This window comes from Argentina silus (genome assembly GCF_951799395.1).
Source record: "Argentina silus genome assembly, chromosome: 1".
In the NCBI taxonomy this organism is placed as follows: Eukaryota; Metazoa; Chordata; class Actinopteri; order Argentiniformes; family Argentinidae; genus Argentina; species Argentina silus.
In genome coordinates this window covers 36980808-37002148 of record NC_139655.1, presented here as the reverse complement: position 1 = coordinate 37002148, position 21341 = coordinate 36980808, and the positions used below count along the sequence as shown (strand labels likewise).

Sequence of the window (21341 nt, the reverse complement as noted above, 5' to 3'; positions counted from 1 at the left end):
TGCCTGAAGCCAGTGGTGACCCGACCAATTAACCAATGAAATTTATTTGTATATAGCTTTTTGCAAAGACTATTGTCTCAAAGTGCTTTACAACAATAACAATACAAACAATATAAACAATAAATACAATACAAACAATATGAACTTACACTGAACTGTAGACCCCCAAAAAACAAGCCAAAGAAAAACTCCCCAGTGGGGAAAGAAATATAGGGTACAGTGGCAAGGAACAACTTCCTGGGGGGAAGAAACCTTGAGAGGAACCAGACTCCAAGGGAGACCCATCCTCCTCTGGCTGATCAAGTGCTGAACAGTAAACTAATGTGGAATGTAGTGTAGTGTGGTGCAAGAGTTCAGGGGTCCATAGGGAAAGGGCAGCCTCCTCCACCAAGGACCAGGATAGGGCAAAATACACTCAGCCAAGAAGATTTCAGGAACTGGAATCTAGTTTTAGGGGCTCAGAGCCCTGACAGATTAGCAGAAAGAGGAAAACACAAGATTATCGGCTGTGGAAAACTGAAAATTTGATATATTAAACAATAGGAGAGAATCAATATAAATCAGGTTGCCTGAGGGACAGGTTGCACATCTAAGTGACATCTAAAGGACATGGCCAGCGCCTGCTTACACCGGGTCCACTCCATCACAGGGCCGGCCTACCAGAGGGACATCAGGGGGGTAGAGGGGGCGGAAGCAAGAGCCCGTAATTGCCCAGAGCTAACACCGCAACCATCCTAGCCCATATGGCTGCGTATGGCCGACCCAGCCCCCACAACAGAAGGCGCCCCAGTAACCACCCAGTACTGGCATTAACACGCCTACTCCTGTACACCCTGTATCTTGTGAATGAAGCGCACAATGAAGAGTTGTACGGCTGAAGGAGGTTGGTGAGATATGAGGGAGTGAATCCATGTAATGCTTTGTTCTGGTAAGGATTCTAGCAGCTGTACTAGTTGGAGTTTTTTTCAGAAAGCAGTTTGGGCAGCCATATAATAGTGCATTACAGTAATCACATCGCAAGGATACGATCGTGTGAAGTTAACTTTTATGCAAAACTAAATGATAAAAAAAGCCTAATTTTCGATGAGAGTTAGATGAGAGATCATGGTCAATAGTAACACCAAGGTTTTTCACTGCCTGCTTCGTGTGATCGTGTGGACATCAAGACTGAGCGTTAGATCAGATAGAAAGTTCCTCTGTTTCTTTGGTACAAAGATGAGCATCTCAGCAATGTCCGAGTTAAAGAGTAGAAAGTTCCCCACCATCCACTTTTTTGTGTCCGATACAACAATCCTCATTTCATTGAAATATAAAGTTGACCATCATCTGCATAACAGTACACCATGCTTACAAATAATATCACCTTTGGGTAGTATATACAGAGAGAACAGTAAAGGACAGAGTACTGAGTCTTAAGGGGCACCAAACTGGACCTTAGAGGGAGCTGAGGTTTTCTCATCCAGTAGAACAAACTGGTATTTGTTTGTAGGATCTAAACCACGCTAACACTAAACGATGCAAACCATCAAGCAAACCACCATGGAGCGCCAATTCCGTTTACGTTTTCTTGGGTCTTGTTTAAGTGCATGGGTGTACCAGGGAGCTAATTTCTTGTGTCTGCTTTTTGTTCCTGAGTGGAGTGACGAGGTCAAGGGTCTTTTGGATAGTGAAGTTATATTCCTCTATAGTAATGTGGCCGGACGGCAGGGGATCCGTGGTAATTTGGTAATTTGTTACTCTGAGCAGGCATGTGAAAAAAAAGGTGGTCTGATAGCACAGGAGCTCTGCAAATTCTTTAAGGAATGTTGAGTACAGCCCAGGGGGACTATACAGAGTAATCAGTGAGCGACTGTGGAGTAAGTACCGTGCTATAGCTACACGATTGGTCCTGCTGCAAAGAATTCATTGGTAGAACAACAAACAACAAACAGCTAAAATACTCAAACTACTGTACCTGTAGTTACTACTCCTCTAAGCTAAAAGACTTGAGGGTAAAAGTCTGCTGCCTGGCATGCACCCTAACATAGTTTGCATCAGTCTGTCTGATCAACGATGTTCCTAGGCAGGAGATGAGCACCACTCCAGCTCGAGTGGAGTCCATCACTCTTTAGCAAGTCTTACCCCAAAAAGTAGGGGTCAATTATTAATAAACCCTACACCTTGTGTGGTGCACCATTTAGCCAGCCAGCTATTGAGTGATGTGAGTGTGCTGTAAATCTGTCATTCGTCCTTAGTGGGAGGGGACCAGAGACAACTACTCAATGCCGACTCATCTTTTTAGCAAGATCACAGGCTGTAGCAATTAGGGACCTCTGACTGCTTCATTCTAAGCTGGAGCCAACATGAACAACAATGTCCTTAAACTGCCTACACTCCCCAGTTTTGTTCAATGAGTTTGGAGGCATTTGCTTGTGCTCGAGCAGACAAGATGTTTCTGTAGAATTCATTTCGCTGCTGCCGTCAGCAGTTACATCATCAATTAAGACAATTTAGCCATTTTTTTAAATACATTTTTCAGTTGCTATATTACACGAGACTTACAAGACATACAAGGTCCATTCTTATTTGTACAAAAGATTATGTAAGCTTGAGCATCCGTTGGAGTTCGCCCAGGCCTGCATAGATTCCTGCATAGATCTGACCTACAATACACAAGACACAGGGACAGATACAAATACACCAGTCCACACACACCTACGCACACCTACACACACTTTCATAGACACAAACACACATCCAGCTATCTATACATGGTGCCATATGAGAGGTGACTTGCTACTCTGAACACCCCCCATGAACACCACCCACCTTCTTTTAATAATTATTCATTGTATTTCCCTCCTTCGCTTATAAGGGAAATATGTCTCCCCATACATCATCAAATTGCGTAGTTGCCATTTTCTTCAGCTAATGTTCTTTCAAAAAAAATAACACATTAAAGACTTCATCAAGAGTTACTGTAGAAGGATCTTTTTCCACATTTTTAAGATAAATTTCTTGAGCATTAAAGAATCATCCATCCTAAAATAGAATCATCCATCCTAAAATAGAATCATCCGTCCCACCAGGTAGCTTAGATCCTCAGTGCCTTGGAACACGCACAGAAGTGGTGTAAACGTTGAATCCCTCTTGGCACCTGCATTACCCAATTCTGTAGTTCTAACCAGTAGCAGACTGGCCATCTGGAGCTATGGAGTATATTTTCCACCCTTTTCCAGAAAGTATTTGGTCTACCTCACTTTCGCTTGTAGAGAACTTCAGCTCAAAATTCATATTGAGCCAGATTTTTAATTGCATATCCTTGAATATATCTACATTAGTTAAACCAAATGTTGCTTTTAGTGCATGAAGCTGGTTGCTTGAAGCGCATGAGCTGGTTATTTTCTAATAAATCTTACATTTGTAGTATTCCTTTGGAGCTCCATGTGTCCCACGATAGCATTTTACTTTGGGTTGGGTTGTTCCATATGTTTGTGCTTTTTTTAGAATTACTTTTGGTTTTTGTGTCGTGTGTTTCATCTTGGACAAGGATCATTACGTAGTATTTGTAATGAAATGTACTTTATGCTCTTGACACTACGTTTTGAAAACCCAGATTTAAATAGATTTTGAGCTTGTACAAGTTAATTTTTAATATTTATCCACTGTTCCTCTTTTAATTCTACATGATTTATTGGCCCAAATAAATGAGGTTATAAGGGGATACACTCTTTTAAAGAACAGTTGTGGTACGATTAATGGAATAGCTGAGAATAGAAATAGACATTTAGAGGGGCTGTATCATTTTAAATACAGTGCCCTATTGGAAAGAGGAAAGAGTTTTTACTACTCCATTTTGTCTATACTCCAACATTTTGGATTTGAAATCAAACAATTACTATGGGGTCAAAGAAGAAATGTAGCTTTAATTCAATCGGGGGGGGGGGTTTCAGATTGGGTTCACCATTTAGAAAGTGCAAAATGTTTCTTAGGTAAATCAGGAAATGAAATGCATGCAATGCAATTTAAATCTGAAGATTGACATGGCCAGTCAAGAACTTTCTGCTTTTTGGCCCTGCTATGGCAGTATGTTTGGGGTTATTATCTTACTGTATGATGAAGCGCCTCCAATGAATGTACTCGAGCAGACAAGATACTTCTGTACACTTCAGAATACATTCTGCTGTGGCCTGGGGTGGTCCAGAGGTCTTGCACCATGGCTTACAGTGCACACACATGCCCATCCAGCATGGGTTTGAATCTGACCCATGCCCTGCTGACATGCTCTCTCCTCCTTACTTTCCTGTCTCTATCCAATAAAAAGATGAAAAATATAAGAGTGGACAGCCCCACTCAAAAAATAACCTAAAACATCATCAATTAAGACGAGTTAGCCACTTCTTGTGGCAGCTATACATGCCCAAACCATAGCACCCCCTCCACCGTGTTTCACAGATGAAGGTGGTATGCTGTAAATCTTGGGCAGGTCCTTTGTTCTTCAAACTTTCCTCTTGCAATCGCTATGGTACATGACAGTATTTGTCTTATCTGTCCATGAGACCGTTTTCCAGACCCCTGCAGGCATTTTAGGCACTTTTTAACTGTAACCTGACCATCCTTTTTGAGGATACTGGAACTGCTTATTGCTAAAGTGTACAATTGACAACCCTGGCGAATACCCCTCCCAACCCTGGTGAATACCCCTCCTTTCCTGTCTTGCACAAGACACTGGGAAGGATCTTCCCCTTCTTTTGCAACCTATTGGTATCGCCTTTCATAAATGGATTTTCATTCTGCAGATGCATCTACAAACAGGGTGGCCCCCTTGTAAGGATCCCATGATTGCCAATCATCTCAGAGATTGGATTCCACGGCTCATTTATTTCGCTAACAAACAGGTAATGGAGTGTATCAGTAGCAGCGTCCAAGGTGCAGTATGTGTCTAACTCGCTCTCATTCAGATAATAATCCATCAGATAGTGGAAAGTGTGAAGAATGGATAGAATCTCCGGTCTGTTCACAAGCTTCTGTAGTACTCTATTTTTACCACAAGGTGCACTGCATTTACACCTGAACTTTGATATGGCTACATTATATATTCAGACATTGTCATGACAATCTGTCGGAAGTGGAAACACACTGTACTGCAACTTGATATCAACAGAACCCTCAAAGTTGAATCCCTGTGTAAATATGTTTCCTCATTGTCCTATACTATACTGTATAGCCTGGTCTCAAGTTCCTCTGAATGACGATCGTATTGTGTTGAACACCTGTTGCTACAAAGTATATTTGATGAGGCTCCCATTTTCTATTGTTTTAATGATCAACCCTTTGATTCCTCTCTCTTTATTGATGAGGTAATCGTATTGGACATTGACAATGCTGTGTGTGGCTTATTGAACAAACTGCTTGAAGTAAAAACACTTATTGTAAATACCTCTTCATCACAATGAGCTAGATTAGTAGATCTGCTGTATCTACTATACTGTACTATATTGACGTGACATATTGTGACATATACTGTACTATATTGACGTGACATATTGTGACATATACTGTACTATATTGACGTACTATATTGACGTAACATTGACGTGACCAGTACTCAAGTTAACATCTTCCCTTTAGTGTGTGTGTGTGTGTGTGTGTGTGTGTGTGTGTGTGTGTGTCTGTGTGTCTGTGTGTCTGTGTGTCTGTGTGTGTCTGTGTGTTGGGCAAAATAACATTTGGCCTCATGGAAGACTCTTAAAGCAAAACCACTCTACCCAGAGTCAATCAAGAGGAGCTAACTCCCTGTAATTGTTTGCTTAAAGTGAATTTTGTAAACTCCCTGCGCTATTTGCGCTGCTGGTGAAATACAGTATTCATGCTGTTTTGGTGTGGCCTATCAGAACATTATCAGAGGCATTGTCGCTGCCTAATGGTAACACAACAAATCCATGAATGATTTAGTTCCTGGAATCTCAAAGGCGTCTCTTTCTGAGGCCTCAATGCTGGATCAGAGTTGTCTAAAGTGCACCCCTCAAGTATCATAAAAGGCATGCCAACAATACAATGGTTGGCTTTGAAGTTCCAGCAAACAGAAAAGAATAGTTTTTTTTTGTTTGACATTTGTTGAATATTCCTTTACTAAAGCTGTGTGAAGACATTATTGATTCATCAGCTAGCTCAGTGTGTGTTCTGTAAGTATGACTGTCTTGTTAGCTTAGCATGTACTTTCATGCCCTGTTCCAATCTCAATCTCTGCAATAGCCTCAAAGATAGCTTTTGGCGCATCTCAGCCTTATTAAGCTTAGCGTATTACATTAACAATCTCCCATCTCCTATCTGAAGCACTGCTCCCTTCTTCAACACTGTCTTCATAGTGAGCTTAGTGCTTTACTCAGTGTTTACTGTAAATCCATCACCTTTACAGCCGTCATAAACCCTGGCCTCTTCAGAGCTAACTGCCAATATGCACCATGCTCCTGACCAGTCTGTGCTTATCTTTAAAAGTCTGCATTGCATATGCACTCCCCAGGCTCTAGTGCTGATGAATGGGACATGCCCTGGGAATATAACCTTTGCAGAAATGCTGCTGGAGAACATTCGACAAGCAGCATTGGTATGCTAATGAGCAGCATGTGTGCTTATGTTGTTGGCTGAGTTTACAAAGTGGCGATATTAGCCATGAATCAAACGCGAATGGTTAGGTTTACAAATTGTGGTTTCGCTGTGACGGCGTGATGATGATACAAATGTTTAATTGGGGTCCAGTCAGTGTCTAGTACCTGTCAACACATGGCTACGAAAACTAATATTAGTAGAAATGCAATATAGTATCATTATGTGTAACCTAAGATCAAGCCAGCATACAGTAGCACTCACAAATGAACTGCTGGATTTGCTTGCCAGAGTTTAGGTAGCCATACTTGTGTGATATCATCATTGTCATTTACAGCATTTTTGAAGCACAGATAAACTGATATCACTTATTAGTCAACTCTGACAGGGGATTTGTTTGTATTTATATAGACTGGGGAAAGGAGGAAGTGAAACAGATGAGAGGGAGGACAGGGCACACTACCTGACTCGGGCAGCAACCCCAGAACCATTGTGTTACCACTATGCCACGACACCGGCACCGAATGGGGAATTCTATTTCAGAGGCTCTGTCAGTACAGAGTAATGATAATGCAATACAACAGTTAAATATTGGAAATTATTTTAGATGAGCAACTGTAACTTTGGCTTGAGTCACACCTTGTCAATAGAGCATTTGCATGAGGGTGTGAATGACTTAATTATGTCAGGATTTTTCAAACTAAAGGAGGATTTCAGCACTTTAAATTAATTTCAAGCCAATAGGAAATTGAAGCCAAAGGCTGGAAACTACTGCTGGCCAATCAGGAGGCCTGTTGGAGTTATTACCATGTTGCACCTACCTGTCCAGTTCTCTTAGATCTGTAAGGGGGTAATTAAATGGTAGACCACAAGGTCACAAAAAGGGGGTTATTTTATTGGAATCCACCCCATGACCCAGCTTGGGGCTATACTGTATTATTGAGACACTCCATAATGTTCTACATTAGCACTACTTCCTGAAGGGCTTTCCACAGATTGACTGATCCCTTGGCCCTGTTATGATTGGCCTAAGCATGTATCCTGTTAGCTGGCATCCAGGAGTTACAACAGTTAACCCCACTGGGCCAATGTGGATGGACTGAACCATTCATTCAGCTGCTGAATTGGTTCTACCCCATACACTCCTGTATTGCTAGCTGTCACCGGGTATGTTGTAAGTCATGATTATACTTCACATTCCAAGAGATGTAGTTCCCTCTAGTGGCAGCACTTAGTGATCACAATGTTGGGAAACAGTGATGGGAAAGTGATGGGGGACTGTATGGCCAGTCAATAAAATATTTTCTTACAAATTGACTAAAGAAATCGGCAGATATTTTCTAAATACATCATACAGATACCCTAAAAAGATAATCTAAACATGTTTTACATTCCTATCTCTTTTTGGGTTTAACAATCCAAGACATTTGCAGCCATGAGCAGTTCCAGTGCAATCTTAGGAGCGATGGGGAACTCATGGATTTCTGTCAGTACCGAAGGGCTGATAATACAATTCTGAACAGATATTTGTTTTGTCTTCACAGATTTGTGATTGTGCTGGGATGCTTGATATTGGCCATATTAACAACTTTTAAAGAACACGAAAGGGTCTCCGCCCATTGGCTTGTCATATTGGTAAGTTTGCCTTACTTTGTGAATACACAAAAAAGCCTCTAATTGTCCTTCTCATTATATGTGTAGCGATCTAGAAAGAATAGCGATGAAACGATCATGTAATTCACTGTGAAAGTATTATTCTTGTCCACTGTGACACTCTCAGGAAACCTTCACCATCTTCATCTTTGGAGCAGAGTTTGGACTGAGGATATGGGCAGCAGGCTGCTGCTGTCGATACAAAGGATGGAGGGGGCGGCTCAAATTCGCCCGCAAGCCCCTGTGTATTTTAGGTAGGCAGGTGGAATAAGAGTGTTTTGCTTGCACCTATATATCGACAAGTTTTACAAACGAAGCATGATTTATAAATGATCCCATTGTGGCATCCCACAATGGGATCATTTATAAAACATGCTTCAGTTGTAAAACTTTTTCGTCTTGCGTTTATTGTCTTGCAGACATCTTTGTGTTGATTGCCTCTGTGCCGGTGGTTGCCGTCCGCAACCAGGGCAATGTGCTGGCGACGTCCCTGCGCAGTCTGCGCTTCCTGCAGATCCTGCGGATGCTCCGCATGGACCGCCGCGGAGGCACCTGGAAACTACTAGGGTCCGCCATCTACGCACACAGTAAGGTATGGGAGGACTAGTGTAACCGAGTTGAGATGGTAAACTCACGCCTCAAGTTCAAATAACCCCACCCGCGCTGTTGAATTGCTAGCTTTTCGATAACATAGTTGGTTAACATCGGGTTTTTGAGGGGACGGTCACGTGTTTTGGCAAACCAGAGGTCACAAGTTCGATGCTCGGTTGCAGCAAGTTGACGTCTGTTTCACTAATACATACTGTAATGCTATCTACGCACACACTAAAGTATGAAGACATCATATATGGTATGGAATGTTATGTACCGTCATGCCATCTACACACACAGTAAGTTATACTGTAGTGGACTATTATACAACGGGTTGATGAAAACAAGAATTGTGATTGGCCGAGAGGCGTTCCTACACCTCAGTCGATTTGGGAATCCCAGTCCCTTGACAAGGTTTGTATTTCTCAGCGCAGAGCAGAAACCACAACAATCTTATCACAAAATAAATACTTAAAGCATTGTTTTCTTGTCACAATTTGGGGATTTGTTGTGTAACCTGTAATGCAATATTGTATAAAAGCAATAATGTCGTCGATGATGCCGTGATTTATCATCAACATTTTCACATGGTAGGGGTTTGCCGGCACAAATCTCCCTACCCGTGACAATATTGACGATAAATCATGGCCTCTCTGGCATTATTGTTTAATACCATGATGACTCCATCTATGCACACAGTAAGGTATGGAGTACCCTAAAACAGGTCCGTATGCACAGTAAACATCCTCATGTAACTCCATATTCACACAGAGGAAAGAATGGGGTCCTCATTTCACCACCGATAATAAGGTACTGTATGAAGCTTTCTTTGGCAGAGAATGGATTGAACCCTACAGTATACTGACCGTTATGATGTGTTTCCAGGAGCTGATCACTGCCTGGTACATTGGCTTCCTGTCACTCATCCTGGCCTCCTTCCTGGTTTATCTGGTGGAGAAGGATGACGGCACCATGGTGACAGACCCTGAGAATCCCACTGCTCAGCCCAGCCCCCAGGACTTTGACACATACGCAGACGCTCTCTGGTGGGGCCTGGTATGTATTTGTAGGCAGGCCACAAGCATATACTTAGCCATATGTATACTGTACATGGAGCTATCTACTGTGTTCATTTAGAATGTACATTCACCGAACACTTTATTAGGAACACTATGCTAATATTGGGTAGGGCCTCCCTTTATTAGGAACACTATACTAATACTGGGTAGGGCCTCCCTTTGCTCTCAAAACAGCCTCAATTATTAGTGGCATTGATTCCACAAGATGTTTTTGTCCTTTGAGGTTCTGGTCCATTTTTCAGGTGCACTTTCAAGCTGTGAATCTCTCATTCTACCACATCCCAAAGGTGTTCTATTGGATTCAGATCCAGTGACTGGGAAGGCCAATGAAGAACACTGAACTCATTGTCATGTTCATGAAACCAGTTTGAGATGACTTTTGCTTTGTGACATGGTGCATTATCATGCTGGAAGTAGCCATTAGAAGATGGGTAAATTGTGACCATGAAGGGATGCACATGGTCAGCAACAATACTCAAATAGGCTGTGGCATTCAAGCGATGGTTGATTGGTATTAACAGGCCCAAAGTGCGCCAAGAAAACATTCCCCACACCATTACACCACCTCCACCATGAGGAGGTGTACAGGTGTTCCTAATAAAGTGTTCAGTGAGTGTATGTACTGTATTGGTTCCAGCCAGGAGTATTGTGCACCCAATTTCTTTGAGGGGGCACAATGTACGTGAGGAAGGATGTGAGTAGGTCTGGAGGGTGGTGTCACTCTCCTCTGGAAGTTGAAAAATTTGGTATTTTTTCGAACACCTGAAACAGCTTTTTCCTGCAATCTAGAGCCATAATCATGTATCAACACATCCTTCTTGGCCTACCAAAGATCAACTAAAAGAAACATAAAGAAACTCAATTGGCTGTGTCCTTATGACATATTTTCAAACCACATACATGTTATGAGCATTCCTTCAACTGATATCAGCTACTTTCATGTGAAGATATACATACAGTGCCCTGCGTAAGTAATGGGACAGTGAAGCATTTTTTCTTCTTTTCGCTCTACGCTCCAAAAGTTTGGATTTGAAATCAAACACTCATGTTTAGTTTTTGGTGGACAATCCTTTGCATTCAATACCTGCCTGAAGTCTGCGACTCATTGACCCCACCAGACGCCAGGTATCTTCTCTGGTGATGCTCTGCCAGGCCTGTACTGCAGCCATCTTCAGTTGTTGTTTGTTTTGAGGTATATTTGCCTAAAATCTTATCATCAGGAAATGAAATGCATGTTCATTTGGATTTAAATCTGAAGATTGACTTGGCCCGTCCAATTTTTGGCTCTGAAAAACGTCCTAGTTGCTATGGCAATATTTTGGTGGTAATTGTTTTTTGTGTAGCGCCGTCCAATGAATTTGGAGGCATTTGCTTGGACTCGAACAAAGATGTTTCTGTACACTTCAGAATACATTATACTGCTACTGTCAGCAGTTACAATCATCAATTAAGACAACTTAGCAAGTTCTAGTGGCAGTGTTATATGCCCAAACCTAACACCCCCAGCACCATGTTTCAGAGATGAGGTGGTATGCTGTAAATCTTGGGCAGATCCTTTTTTATCCTCTTGCACTCTAGTCCATGATAATATTAATCTTATCTGTCCACAATACCTTTTTCCAGACCTCGGCAAGCTTTGTAGGTACCTTTTAGCAAACTGTAACCTGAACATCCTTTTTTAGGGTAATTTTGAGGATAACCTTGCAGTGAAGCGTCTGTAGTTTGGCTGAATTCGTCTATTCTGTGGATGGTAGTCTCTGACACATTCACGCCTACCTCCAGGAGAGTGTTCCTGATCTGTGGAGTTTTCTTAATTATGGTCAGCAATCTTTGGTCATCCACTGTGGAAGTCTAGTAGCCCGTTTGCGATTGCTGAGCTCACCAGTGCTTTTTTTTATTTTTTTTAATGATGTTCCAAACTGCTGACTTTTTGGCAAGCCTAAGGTTTCTGATAGTTGTTTTTTTGCCTAATAATTTGGTCCTCATGTTGACAGACACCAATAGCATACTCCAAAGGCAAATCCAAATCCTAGAATCAATACTACTTTAACCTCATAACAATTGTTTGATTTAAGATCCAAACTTTTGTGTAGAGCCAAAAGAAGAAAAAATGCTTCACTGTCCCATCACTTACACAGGGCACTGTATGTTGTGTACATTGATAAGAGGAAACTTATCTCTACTGTTTGTAGATCACATTGACCACCATTGGTTACGGCGACAAAACCCCAAAGACGTGGGCTGGGAGACTGTTGGCTGGCACTTTTGCTCTCATCGGAGTGTCCTTCTTTGCTTTGCCTGCAGTGAGTATACTCTTTGATCATGATTACAGCAATCACCAAAGCTTCACTTACACTGCACCAATGTGTCATTGTACCAATGTATCAAACCAAGTAAATATTTAAGACCAATGAATAGTTATGGCCTAGTTGCCTAAAACGATATTGTATGTTACACACACAATGCACAATGGTCATTTTATACAGAAGAGGTGAATATCTTAAAAATAAAGCGACATTTAGAAATGATACTCTTTCAATAAGCTCTATTTCCTTCTGGGATCTATATGTAAAGTGTACATTTCTATGGCTATGGGTGGTTGATAAACTGTGTGTGTGTGTGTGTCCCATGGGGGACCTGCACTTGATTAATACTGTCTTTTTCCGTGGTGGGATCTGTAGTTAATGAATGCTGTCCCTCCCCCTTCAGGGCATCCTGGGGTCAGGCTTGGCTTTGAAGGTCCAGGAGCAGCACAGACAGAAGCACTTTGAAAAGCGCAGGCATCCAGCAGCAGGGCTCATTCAGGTGAGATATGAATCTTAAAGGTGCAATTCATGGATAGAGTTATACTTGCAAGTAGCCCCCAATTGCCATTCCAGGGTTTCCCAAACATTTTGTGCAATAATTTGGGTTGATATACTGCGTCTGATATGTAACAATATTTAATGTCCATGCAAAATATTATTTTTGGGTTACTATACCATTGACAGTACCCTCTCTCTGACAAAGTCCACCAGCTAATTATTCACCTATCCATAGGATTCACTCACAAGCATAAATCACTATTATTGACAACATAATGAACACTCTTGAGAAAAGAGGATGATGGGAGAGAGCAATGGTGTCTTGCATTGATGGGAATGTGAGAGGGTCTAGGACTGAGCCCAGTAGGACCCCTGTCATGGAGCACTATACATGCATAGATCAGTCTTATAAAAGTGCTGACTTGTATTTCCTCAATTAAAAGCCTTTAGTGTACACAGAAAATCATCTGTGATGACTTTCCAAATTCACTATTTCAACTATTTCATTTGTACACAGTCTGCTTGGCGATACTATGCCACCAATCCAATCAGAGAAGACCTTATTTCCACGTGGAGATTCTATGAAACTGTCATCTCTCTTCCCTGTTTCAGGTAATTCCATGTTTAAGTTCATGATAAGTGAAGCATAAACCAATTATTCATGGCATTTTATGTGTCTCTGTTGGTTTGTATTCATGTTTGTCTTTATCAATCCACATACAATATGTACATTTACAGTTTTAATAATGTAGCCACTCATTTGATAGTGTATCATCACTCTTACCACATAGTTTGTTCAATGTTTTTGTTTTGTCTTTTAGTTTGCATGATTAACATTAGCCTGAATTGGCGACATTGGTTTCCATGGAAAGCTGGACTTCCACAACAAAACAGGATGTAAATCTGTGAGGTAACACAGATGTCATCTGGTCCTACCTTAATTGTTTGTTTGTTTGTTTGTTTAATTGTTGCTCTACTTTATTGTTATGATGTGAAATGGCTGTCACAGTAGCAATATAATTTAGTCAGAGAGTCAACTCATTAGATTTAAGCCAGTGGCATGCTTATTGACAAAATTATTCTCAACTCATTCAATTGTGAAAGGTATTATTTTGTGCGATTGCATTTTCATGACACCACTAGGCATTTTGGGGATTGAGATGTGGGGTGTCAAGTTGGTGGCAAATGTATAAAACTAAAATCCGTCCTCTCTCATTTCACCAACCACTATCATCTCATTGCAGTTTTATTTACACAAATGTGTTCCCAGGGCAGATATGCTCTAGGGGCAGAATTAATTTGATTGGCTTTATGAAAGCTTTGTTCAACAGAAGTCCTGGAGCATCCTTCAAGGGTAAAGACTCCAAAAGTTTTGAACAGATAATGATAAAGACATGACAAAAAATGCAAAAATAAAAATGCACCCTACATAAAGCCAATGAAATTAATTCTGCCCCTAGGGCAAATCTACATTGGGGACATATTTGTGTAAGTAAAACTGCAATGAGCATATATTCATGAAAAAAGTTTTTTTGTCATCATAAGTTAATTCAGTGTATCTCTTTTTTGTATCCAAAGGAAGGACCATTTAGAGGGCATGACAAGGTAGGTCACCAATCTTTGATCTCTAATAGTGATAAAATCAGACGCAGTTATACCAAGTAAAAGCCTCTAATGAAGGTCCCAGAATATCCCCGCTTTAATTTATTTATGTTATCAATTTGACAATCTTTTAATGAAGAAGAATTTCACATCAGACACTTTATGACATTTAGGTTTAGACTTATTTTGTATTTATTAAGTCCATTAGTTACATTTCAAGAATGAATGACAGTTAAATCATCCAGTGAGTGGGATAATTATACTGTACAAGTTGCAGTGAGGTCATGGGCTGTATGAAATAAATGTATTTTTTCTACATCAATGTAGCCCCACATCAAAAGGCATCGTTAAAAACTGAGGAAGATGATTGATTTGGTATCATGAGAAATCAGGACTTAATGTGCTGCTCATCTCACCCGCCTGCCATCTTGACAAACTAGCGGTACAGATATAGACCAAAGAGTTTGTCATTGACCTCAATGTGACAGAGTTCCTCTGCTCAGCTTCTTACCTTGAAGACAATCCATATGTTTTCTGTTCTCTTTAACAGATTTCTGTTTCCCTCCCAGCTGTTTTTTTTCACTATGTCCCATACTTCTCTGCTCCTTTGGTCCTGATAGGCCCTCATTACCAGGCCAGCAGAGGCTGTGTTCTGCCCCAATGCCCTGGCCCCATCACCCCCCTCTCTTCTAATCCATGTTCACCACTCAGGATTGAATTACTGCCCATAAATGCTCCTTGGCAACCGCCCCAAAAGCCTAGCCTGGGGATCTGTGCCAACTCAAAGACAGAGAGGCAGGGAGTGAGAGTGTGTTTCCAAGTGCAGTGATAGGATCTGGGGGTGGGAAATTAGTGGCCTGACATTATCGCTCCGGCTTTCAAAGATCAGGCGAGATGTAAGCCAGAGGTTTTCGACCATGTGAGAAACAAAAGTAGCCCGATGTAGAAATAATGGACAATAAGAGAAGAACAGAGAGGTTATCGCAACTTGTCTTGGCCCACATATTTTTCCCAACATATCATGGGGAGGCCTTTATCACAGTGCTCTAGTGTTACCAACGCAGTTGTGAGAGAAATTAAATCATAACTGAGAGTAGATTGTGTGTGTCGCTTTGAAGATCAGATTGACTCAGTGGTGGGGGAATGATGGGGAGTTGTGGCCCTTTTTGTGGGTTTATTGCAACTACACGATAATCACATCTAATGTTCTCTCCTTTATCCTGTCGGAAGAGCAGTCAGAAAGAGGGTCTCTCTTCCCTTAAAGCTTCCCATTCTCCGGCCTCTCAGCGCCGTAATCTGCCGTCCCTTTCTGCTCAAGGCGAGATAGAGGAGCATATTGTGTCTCCGCTGTGGGAGCAAAGTCAGGAGAATGCTCCACATTTCAGGGGCCTTGTTTTGCTGTTGTCGGCTCCGGTTACTCCCTTCAAGGCACAGGAGTCTTATTTTACCCAGGGAGCTTTTCGCGCTGCCAAATATTGTCAGTGATTTGACAATAAAGGAGTCCAATCTCCTGCAGTTCTTTGAATCCTTCTTACGCCTCAGTGCTGAGGCACCGTTACTGTATGTTGAAGCAACAGACTGTGAACACCTCCACAGTAAGAGGCAGCCAAAAGAAAGGGAAAACAGGCTGAGATTATTGGGTTTTCTGAAGCAGAGGCATTGGCATCATCATGCGTGTATACACAATGTGAATCCTGAATTTACCTCAATTTTGAAGAAATTGTGTCACATCAGCTGACTGCTGACCTTTCTAATGTGTTTAACCTTACTACCATGTGAAGCTTTGTGAACAAATGCTGCTGACTCAAAAAATGTCTATGTCTTTTTTTTCATTCTCTCCCATCCTAGCCAAAAGCTAAGTTTGCTGGAACGTGTTCGACTCCCTAACACGCGGCAATCGGCAGTGAGAGGCAAGCAGCTGATGCCAGGGAACCCAGACTCCATCGAGGAGAGCCCTTCCAAGGAGCCTAGACCTGCCGGCTTCAGTAACCGTGAACGCTTCCGCACCGCCTTCCGAATGAAGGCCTACACAATGCGCCAGAGCTCTGAAGGTACTAGGGTCTCCAGTTACACTAACTGTGACTGCACATAATTGTCATCATAAGGATGACATAGGGCTATTTTTTCCACTCGAATGTGCGCTGCGCACCACTAAGTTGACTTATTGTGGACGCTACATTGGTTAATTCTTCAGCAAGTTAGCGCAGAGACGGAGGACAGGTCTCTGGCAATGGGTGGGTGGGGATAATTGAATATGAGATGAAGATGTCCATTGTCCTGTCCAGTTTGTCTGATATTATTGTGTTGCCTACACAGCCCTCAGACCAACAGGGGGATTTTCAAAGAAACATAAAAGCATTTTCCTGCGCTCACGATGCACCTATGTATTGAGAAGCTATTTTCCAAGATATTTCTATGCTGCACTTGTGTGCGGAGGTGATCGCAATAAGAGGCGGCCTTCTTAACTAACTAGTGCGCCTCCCTCATAGTTTTACAATGGATTGTCTCTTGGAAGGGGGGATATCCACATCAGAAAATATTATGCTCCATAGAGGAGGGGGGCGGGTCAGGAGCCTAATTTCTAGCGACAAAAAAGGGACTCTTTTCAAAGGGAGCCTGTTTGAAACGTGTAATTTTCTAATGTGAGAATGCAGTAGTCTAGGCCTACTTCCACATATTTGTAGAGGATGTGCTTTTGGTATGAGGGATTATCCCCAACCACTTTTGTGCCCGTTATGATCAAGTAGGTGTCTATTTACGCCTATTGGTAATTATTGAAAGTGAAATGGCTAATTTGCCCCTCCCCTTGACAAGTCCTCCATTTATTGCTCCGCCTACAGTATGTCGGTGCAAAGTTTGTGTTGGTCGGAGCAGACAGGTGACACTAAATGACCAAAGATCTTTGCACATGGTTTTAGCACTGCCTGCCACTGTTTAGCAGAAGCAAATTGGAGCCCATACTGTGATAAGTGATAAGCAATCATAAGAGAAACACCGCCACACCAACTTCAGCATAAATGCTGTTTGGCACTGAGGGCTCTGTAACACTGCAAAGACTGTGATTGTATGTCATTGACATAATGCTGTCATAAGAATGGCACACTGTATGTCATAAGCAGTCATAAGAAGAACACTGCTACACTCCCTTCCTTCTGCCCCTTACCAGAGCTCTGAAGCAACGTTGGGCCTAGGTTCTCAAATAACATGACATATTGTCTAAGTATGACATACCTGAATATAATATAATATAACAGGACTACAGTCGTAAGCGGTCCTAAAAGCTAATGAAGTCATTGTGTAATAAAAGCTGAATGATCGTGTTTGGTGTCTTGTCATGTGTACGATGATAGACTTAATGGGGAAACTCTCTGAAGGTTTTTGTGTGTCAATGAGCGTCATCACATCTAAACCATTGCGTCCTTGAATTCGACATTCACCCATCTGTTTTCTACCTACTTTGATCATTTGCAAATAAGGTGTTCTAAGCTGGTGTGTTTTCCTGCAGATGCTGGAGCCCTGCCTGACCCAGCATGTGAGGAGAAGGGCTTCCCCCCAGACATCCTCTTAGAGGAGATGATCCCCACGCTGAAGCTGGTCATCAGGGCAGTCAGGTAAGCTTAGAATGCATTAATAATATTTTGCATATATACAGCAAAAATACACAATAAATGTCCTTGTAGGAGAGCTCTTTGAAGAAAGGACTGTCTGGGTAACCGTGCCACTGCGGACGGGGTAGAGCAAACAACTGCAACAACTGCAATTGCTGCGTTTTAAGGGCCACTAAGGGCTTGTGTCCACCAAACGTGCTTTTAACTAAAAAGTAGCAATGTGCACTGCTTCAGTACCTGAAACAGCAGCCTTAAAAGCGGGGTGGAAAAAGACTACCAAAAAGACTTGTCGACCAGATAGTATTTTAGCTGGCAAGATAGCTAGGAATGATTAGCGGTTATGCTAACACAAACATTGTAGGCATTTCTATGCTAGTAATAGAGCAGCTTGCTAGCAAGAGGGGGTAAAATACATTTAGAGTGTTTTGTTTCATATACAAAGTGTATATTAGTGTAGTGGAAGACTCTAATGTATTTTTTTTTTCATCAGCTATCTCCTGTTTTCATGGTCCATAAGTCGCACGCATTTTCAAGCCTATGCTTTTTATTCAAAAGAATGTGTGAACTATATCTTTAACAGTCCTTAGACAGTCCTTTAGTCCCTAAGACATTAAGACCTGATACCTCTGACTCGTGGAGTGTGATCTTCTGGTTAAATGCTTAGGGCAGCCAGGTAAAACCTAGTATGTGTCTCCCTTGCCAACCAACCTAGGAGATTTGGACACAGTTGACTCTTACTGAGCAGTGATTTATGTGGAGTAATGTGGAGTTCTTTTTACACTTCATTTGTAGACACTTGTCTTGTTTGTTGAATAAAGGTGGAGCGTTTGAGTGTGCAGGCTCTATTCATTCTATACTGAGCACTAATGTATGCCAAACTTAGATGTGAGAAGTTACCATGATTTAGTCATTAACTGCATATTTATATTGTTTTTGCTAATGACCCTAAATCAACATAATTTATATGAACAATTAATTAATTGCAATTAAATCACATATAGTCAGTTGTGCCATCGTTATAAACACAATTTGTTCATAGTTTTGATAGGTTGACAGCAGAGAGTGCCATAAAAATACAGGACTGTAGGCTACTGTTGAATTGTTATGACTTGATATACACTACAGTCTGGAACATAAAATGTAGCTGTTTAAAAGACGAAGCAGACACAGAACAGGGAAAAGGTTCCCATCACAAACACACACACACACACACACACACACACACACACACACAGTGTTGAAAATCTATAGGCCACACCTTTGACATAATGTAGGAACCCAATCTAGCATGAATGCCTGAGAGATGAGTGATCAACACTGTTGTTTCCTTCCACACCATTATCTGCAGGTGAATAGAGTTCTGAATGGGATGTCGACTTCTGTAGGGTTTTGTTTCAAGATAAGTTCTGACTGTCAGAGAGTGATGCTTGTCTAGCACCATGCGACTATGAGGAGAGTGTTGAGTTCATGTCACTAAAACGTGGATGTCCTCTCAAATACACACAAATCAGTTGTCAGTTGCTAGTTCACTAACTTCATCCCCTTTCATCGTTATGCTGTGGCTTCTTGATACCCTTGTTTTGATTCACTTGTTTTTCACTTGTTCAAAGTGGCTATGAAGCCTGGTTGAAGCCTCAATGGTTCCTATTTCTTTAATTCTGATTGGACAAAGTGCATTAATTTAGACTTCCTTCATCATTTCTCAGGTTGTGATTGGTTTAGGTATGTGTGCATCGTATTAACAGTGCCCTCACAGTGCTTCATATTTAACTCTTTCAGGATCATGAAGTTCCTCTTGAACAAAAAGCGGTTTAAGGAGACTTTGAGGCCTTATGATGTCAAGGATGTGATTGAGCAGTACTCTGCTGGCCATCTGGACATGCTCTGTAGAATTAAATACCTCCAAACAAGGTAAGCAGACTTTTAACTAAGTCAAAATGAATATTTATGCATAAATCTTCATTGAAATGAAAGGACAATTTCTCAACTTCTCAAAAGTTTAGACCTCCCAGCTCCAAGCACACATATAGCAAGTCCAGAGAGGACATATTAATACATTTTAAAAAAACCTCTCTCATTATGTTGAAATCACAACTTATATATCTCATGATTATGATTTTGTCAAGATCACAACTTAATTTTCTCGTGATCACCACATAACCAAAGTTGTTTTGTCAATTAATTTCTGTCAGTAAGGAACTGCAACTAATACAATCTCACAGCATTTACATTGTGTAACTCATCTCTCTCTTTCCTCTTTGATCTCTCTCTCTTCTCTTTGATGTTTTAGAATAGACATGATCCTGGCTCCTGGACCCCCGCTCACCCCAAAACATAAGAAGACCCAGAAAACACCCTTTTCCTATCCACCTCAACAGTCACCAAGGTCCAATGACAACTTACATTCTGCCTCAAAACATTTGCCCCATATCATTATGGGACTCTCTTTTCATGCCATTTCGCACGGTGGGTGGTGTTGTCACAGTGGGCACATCATGTTGAGGACAAGCCCAACAACTCGCTGCAGTCAGGATCATGGAATGTATGCAACACATGGCAAATGTAACACGCAACAACTACTGTACTGTAGCTAACGTAGACCAAATGTAAAACTATGATGGGTGTGTAACTCAGTCCCAAATAATGTAGACACTATGGAAGAAACTGTATGTTAACCCTACCTGGGGTAATGGCCCTGTCTGTGTACTAGGCTTTAGCTAGCTAGCCACTCTGCGTTGTATTGTTGCTGGACTAGCTGTGTTGGTTACCAAGCATAGCCACATACTGGAGCACTCTGGTGATGGTCAAAGGTGTTGCTATTTATTGCTCTCAAACAACAAGCACTTTGGTGCTGTACTCTCAAACAAGCACTTTGGATTATGGGGACACAAGTCTGGACTAAGAAATATGTTCAAACATTTATTACATACATCAACGTGAAATCGTAGTTGTACAGTAATTACAGTAGCTGGTACAGTAGCTAAGTACAGTAGCTTATTGTAGGATGATTGCTATTAGCTCTTGAGCATTAAAAAGCTTAATGGTTCCATTAGAGTGCATCAATCTCAACCAAATGCAAATCTAGAAGAGTTATTCTTCTGAAAACAGTCCACTTTAAGGTCTATTATCTCTCTAAGTATTAGGCTGTTTGAGAGAAGCAAACGACATGCCCAGTGCTGAGTGTAGCCTATGTTGTTTGAAGTAGCCCAACAAAGCTACTGCAGCAGGAGTCAAAACTGAGAGTGCTGGAAAACCCTGTCAGTGCATAGGTCTGATTTAGAGTTATGATGCTCAATCGGCTTTTGACAACTCTAAATGTCTAACGTAAAAACATAGATTTTTGTATTTTTACTACATTGTATTGTTCATGATAACACACCACATGCAACTGGTTTCCTAATCTTTTAGTGTACAGCAAA

The 21341-nt window shown here is 41.4% G+C and overlaps 1 protein-coding gene across 1 annotated transcript in view; it reads left to right on the top strand.

The window, feature by feature from the left end:
• The window catches only part of kcnq3 (potassium voltage-gated channel, KQT-like subfamily, member 3), a gene marked incomplete at both ends in the record, with an annotated part of 75379 nt that overhangs the window by 52699 nt on the left and 1339 nt on the right, over nucleotides 1–21341 (top strand). Inside the window, 12 exons of the mRNA XM_083673308.1 lie at nucleotides 8130–8220; nucleotides 8366–8492; nucleotides 8658–8830; nucleotides 9715–9885; nucleotides 12101–12211; nucleotides 12618–12713; nucleotides 13230–13324; nucleotides 14291–14317; nucleotides 16163–16365; nucleotides 17820–17925; nucleotides 19702–19833; nucleotides 20213–20308. Coding sequence (XP_083529434.1) covers nucleotides 8130–8220; nucleotides 8366–8492; nucleotides 8658–8830; nucleotides 9715–9885; nucleotides 12101–12211; nucleotides 12618–12713; nucleotides 13230–13324; nucleotides 14291–14317; nucleotides 16163–16365; nucleotides 17820–17925; nucleotides 19702–19833; nucleotides 20213–20308 — 1428 coding nt within the window. The remainder of the gene's footprint in view (nucleotides 1–8129; nucleotides 8221–8365; nucleotides 8493–8657; nucleotides 8831–9714; nucleotides 9886–12100; nucleotides 12212–12617; nucleotides 12714–13229; nucleotides 13325–14290; nucleotides 14318–16162; nucleotides 16366–17819; nucleotides 17926–19701; nucleotides 19834–20212; nucleotides 20309–21341) is intronic.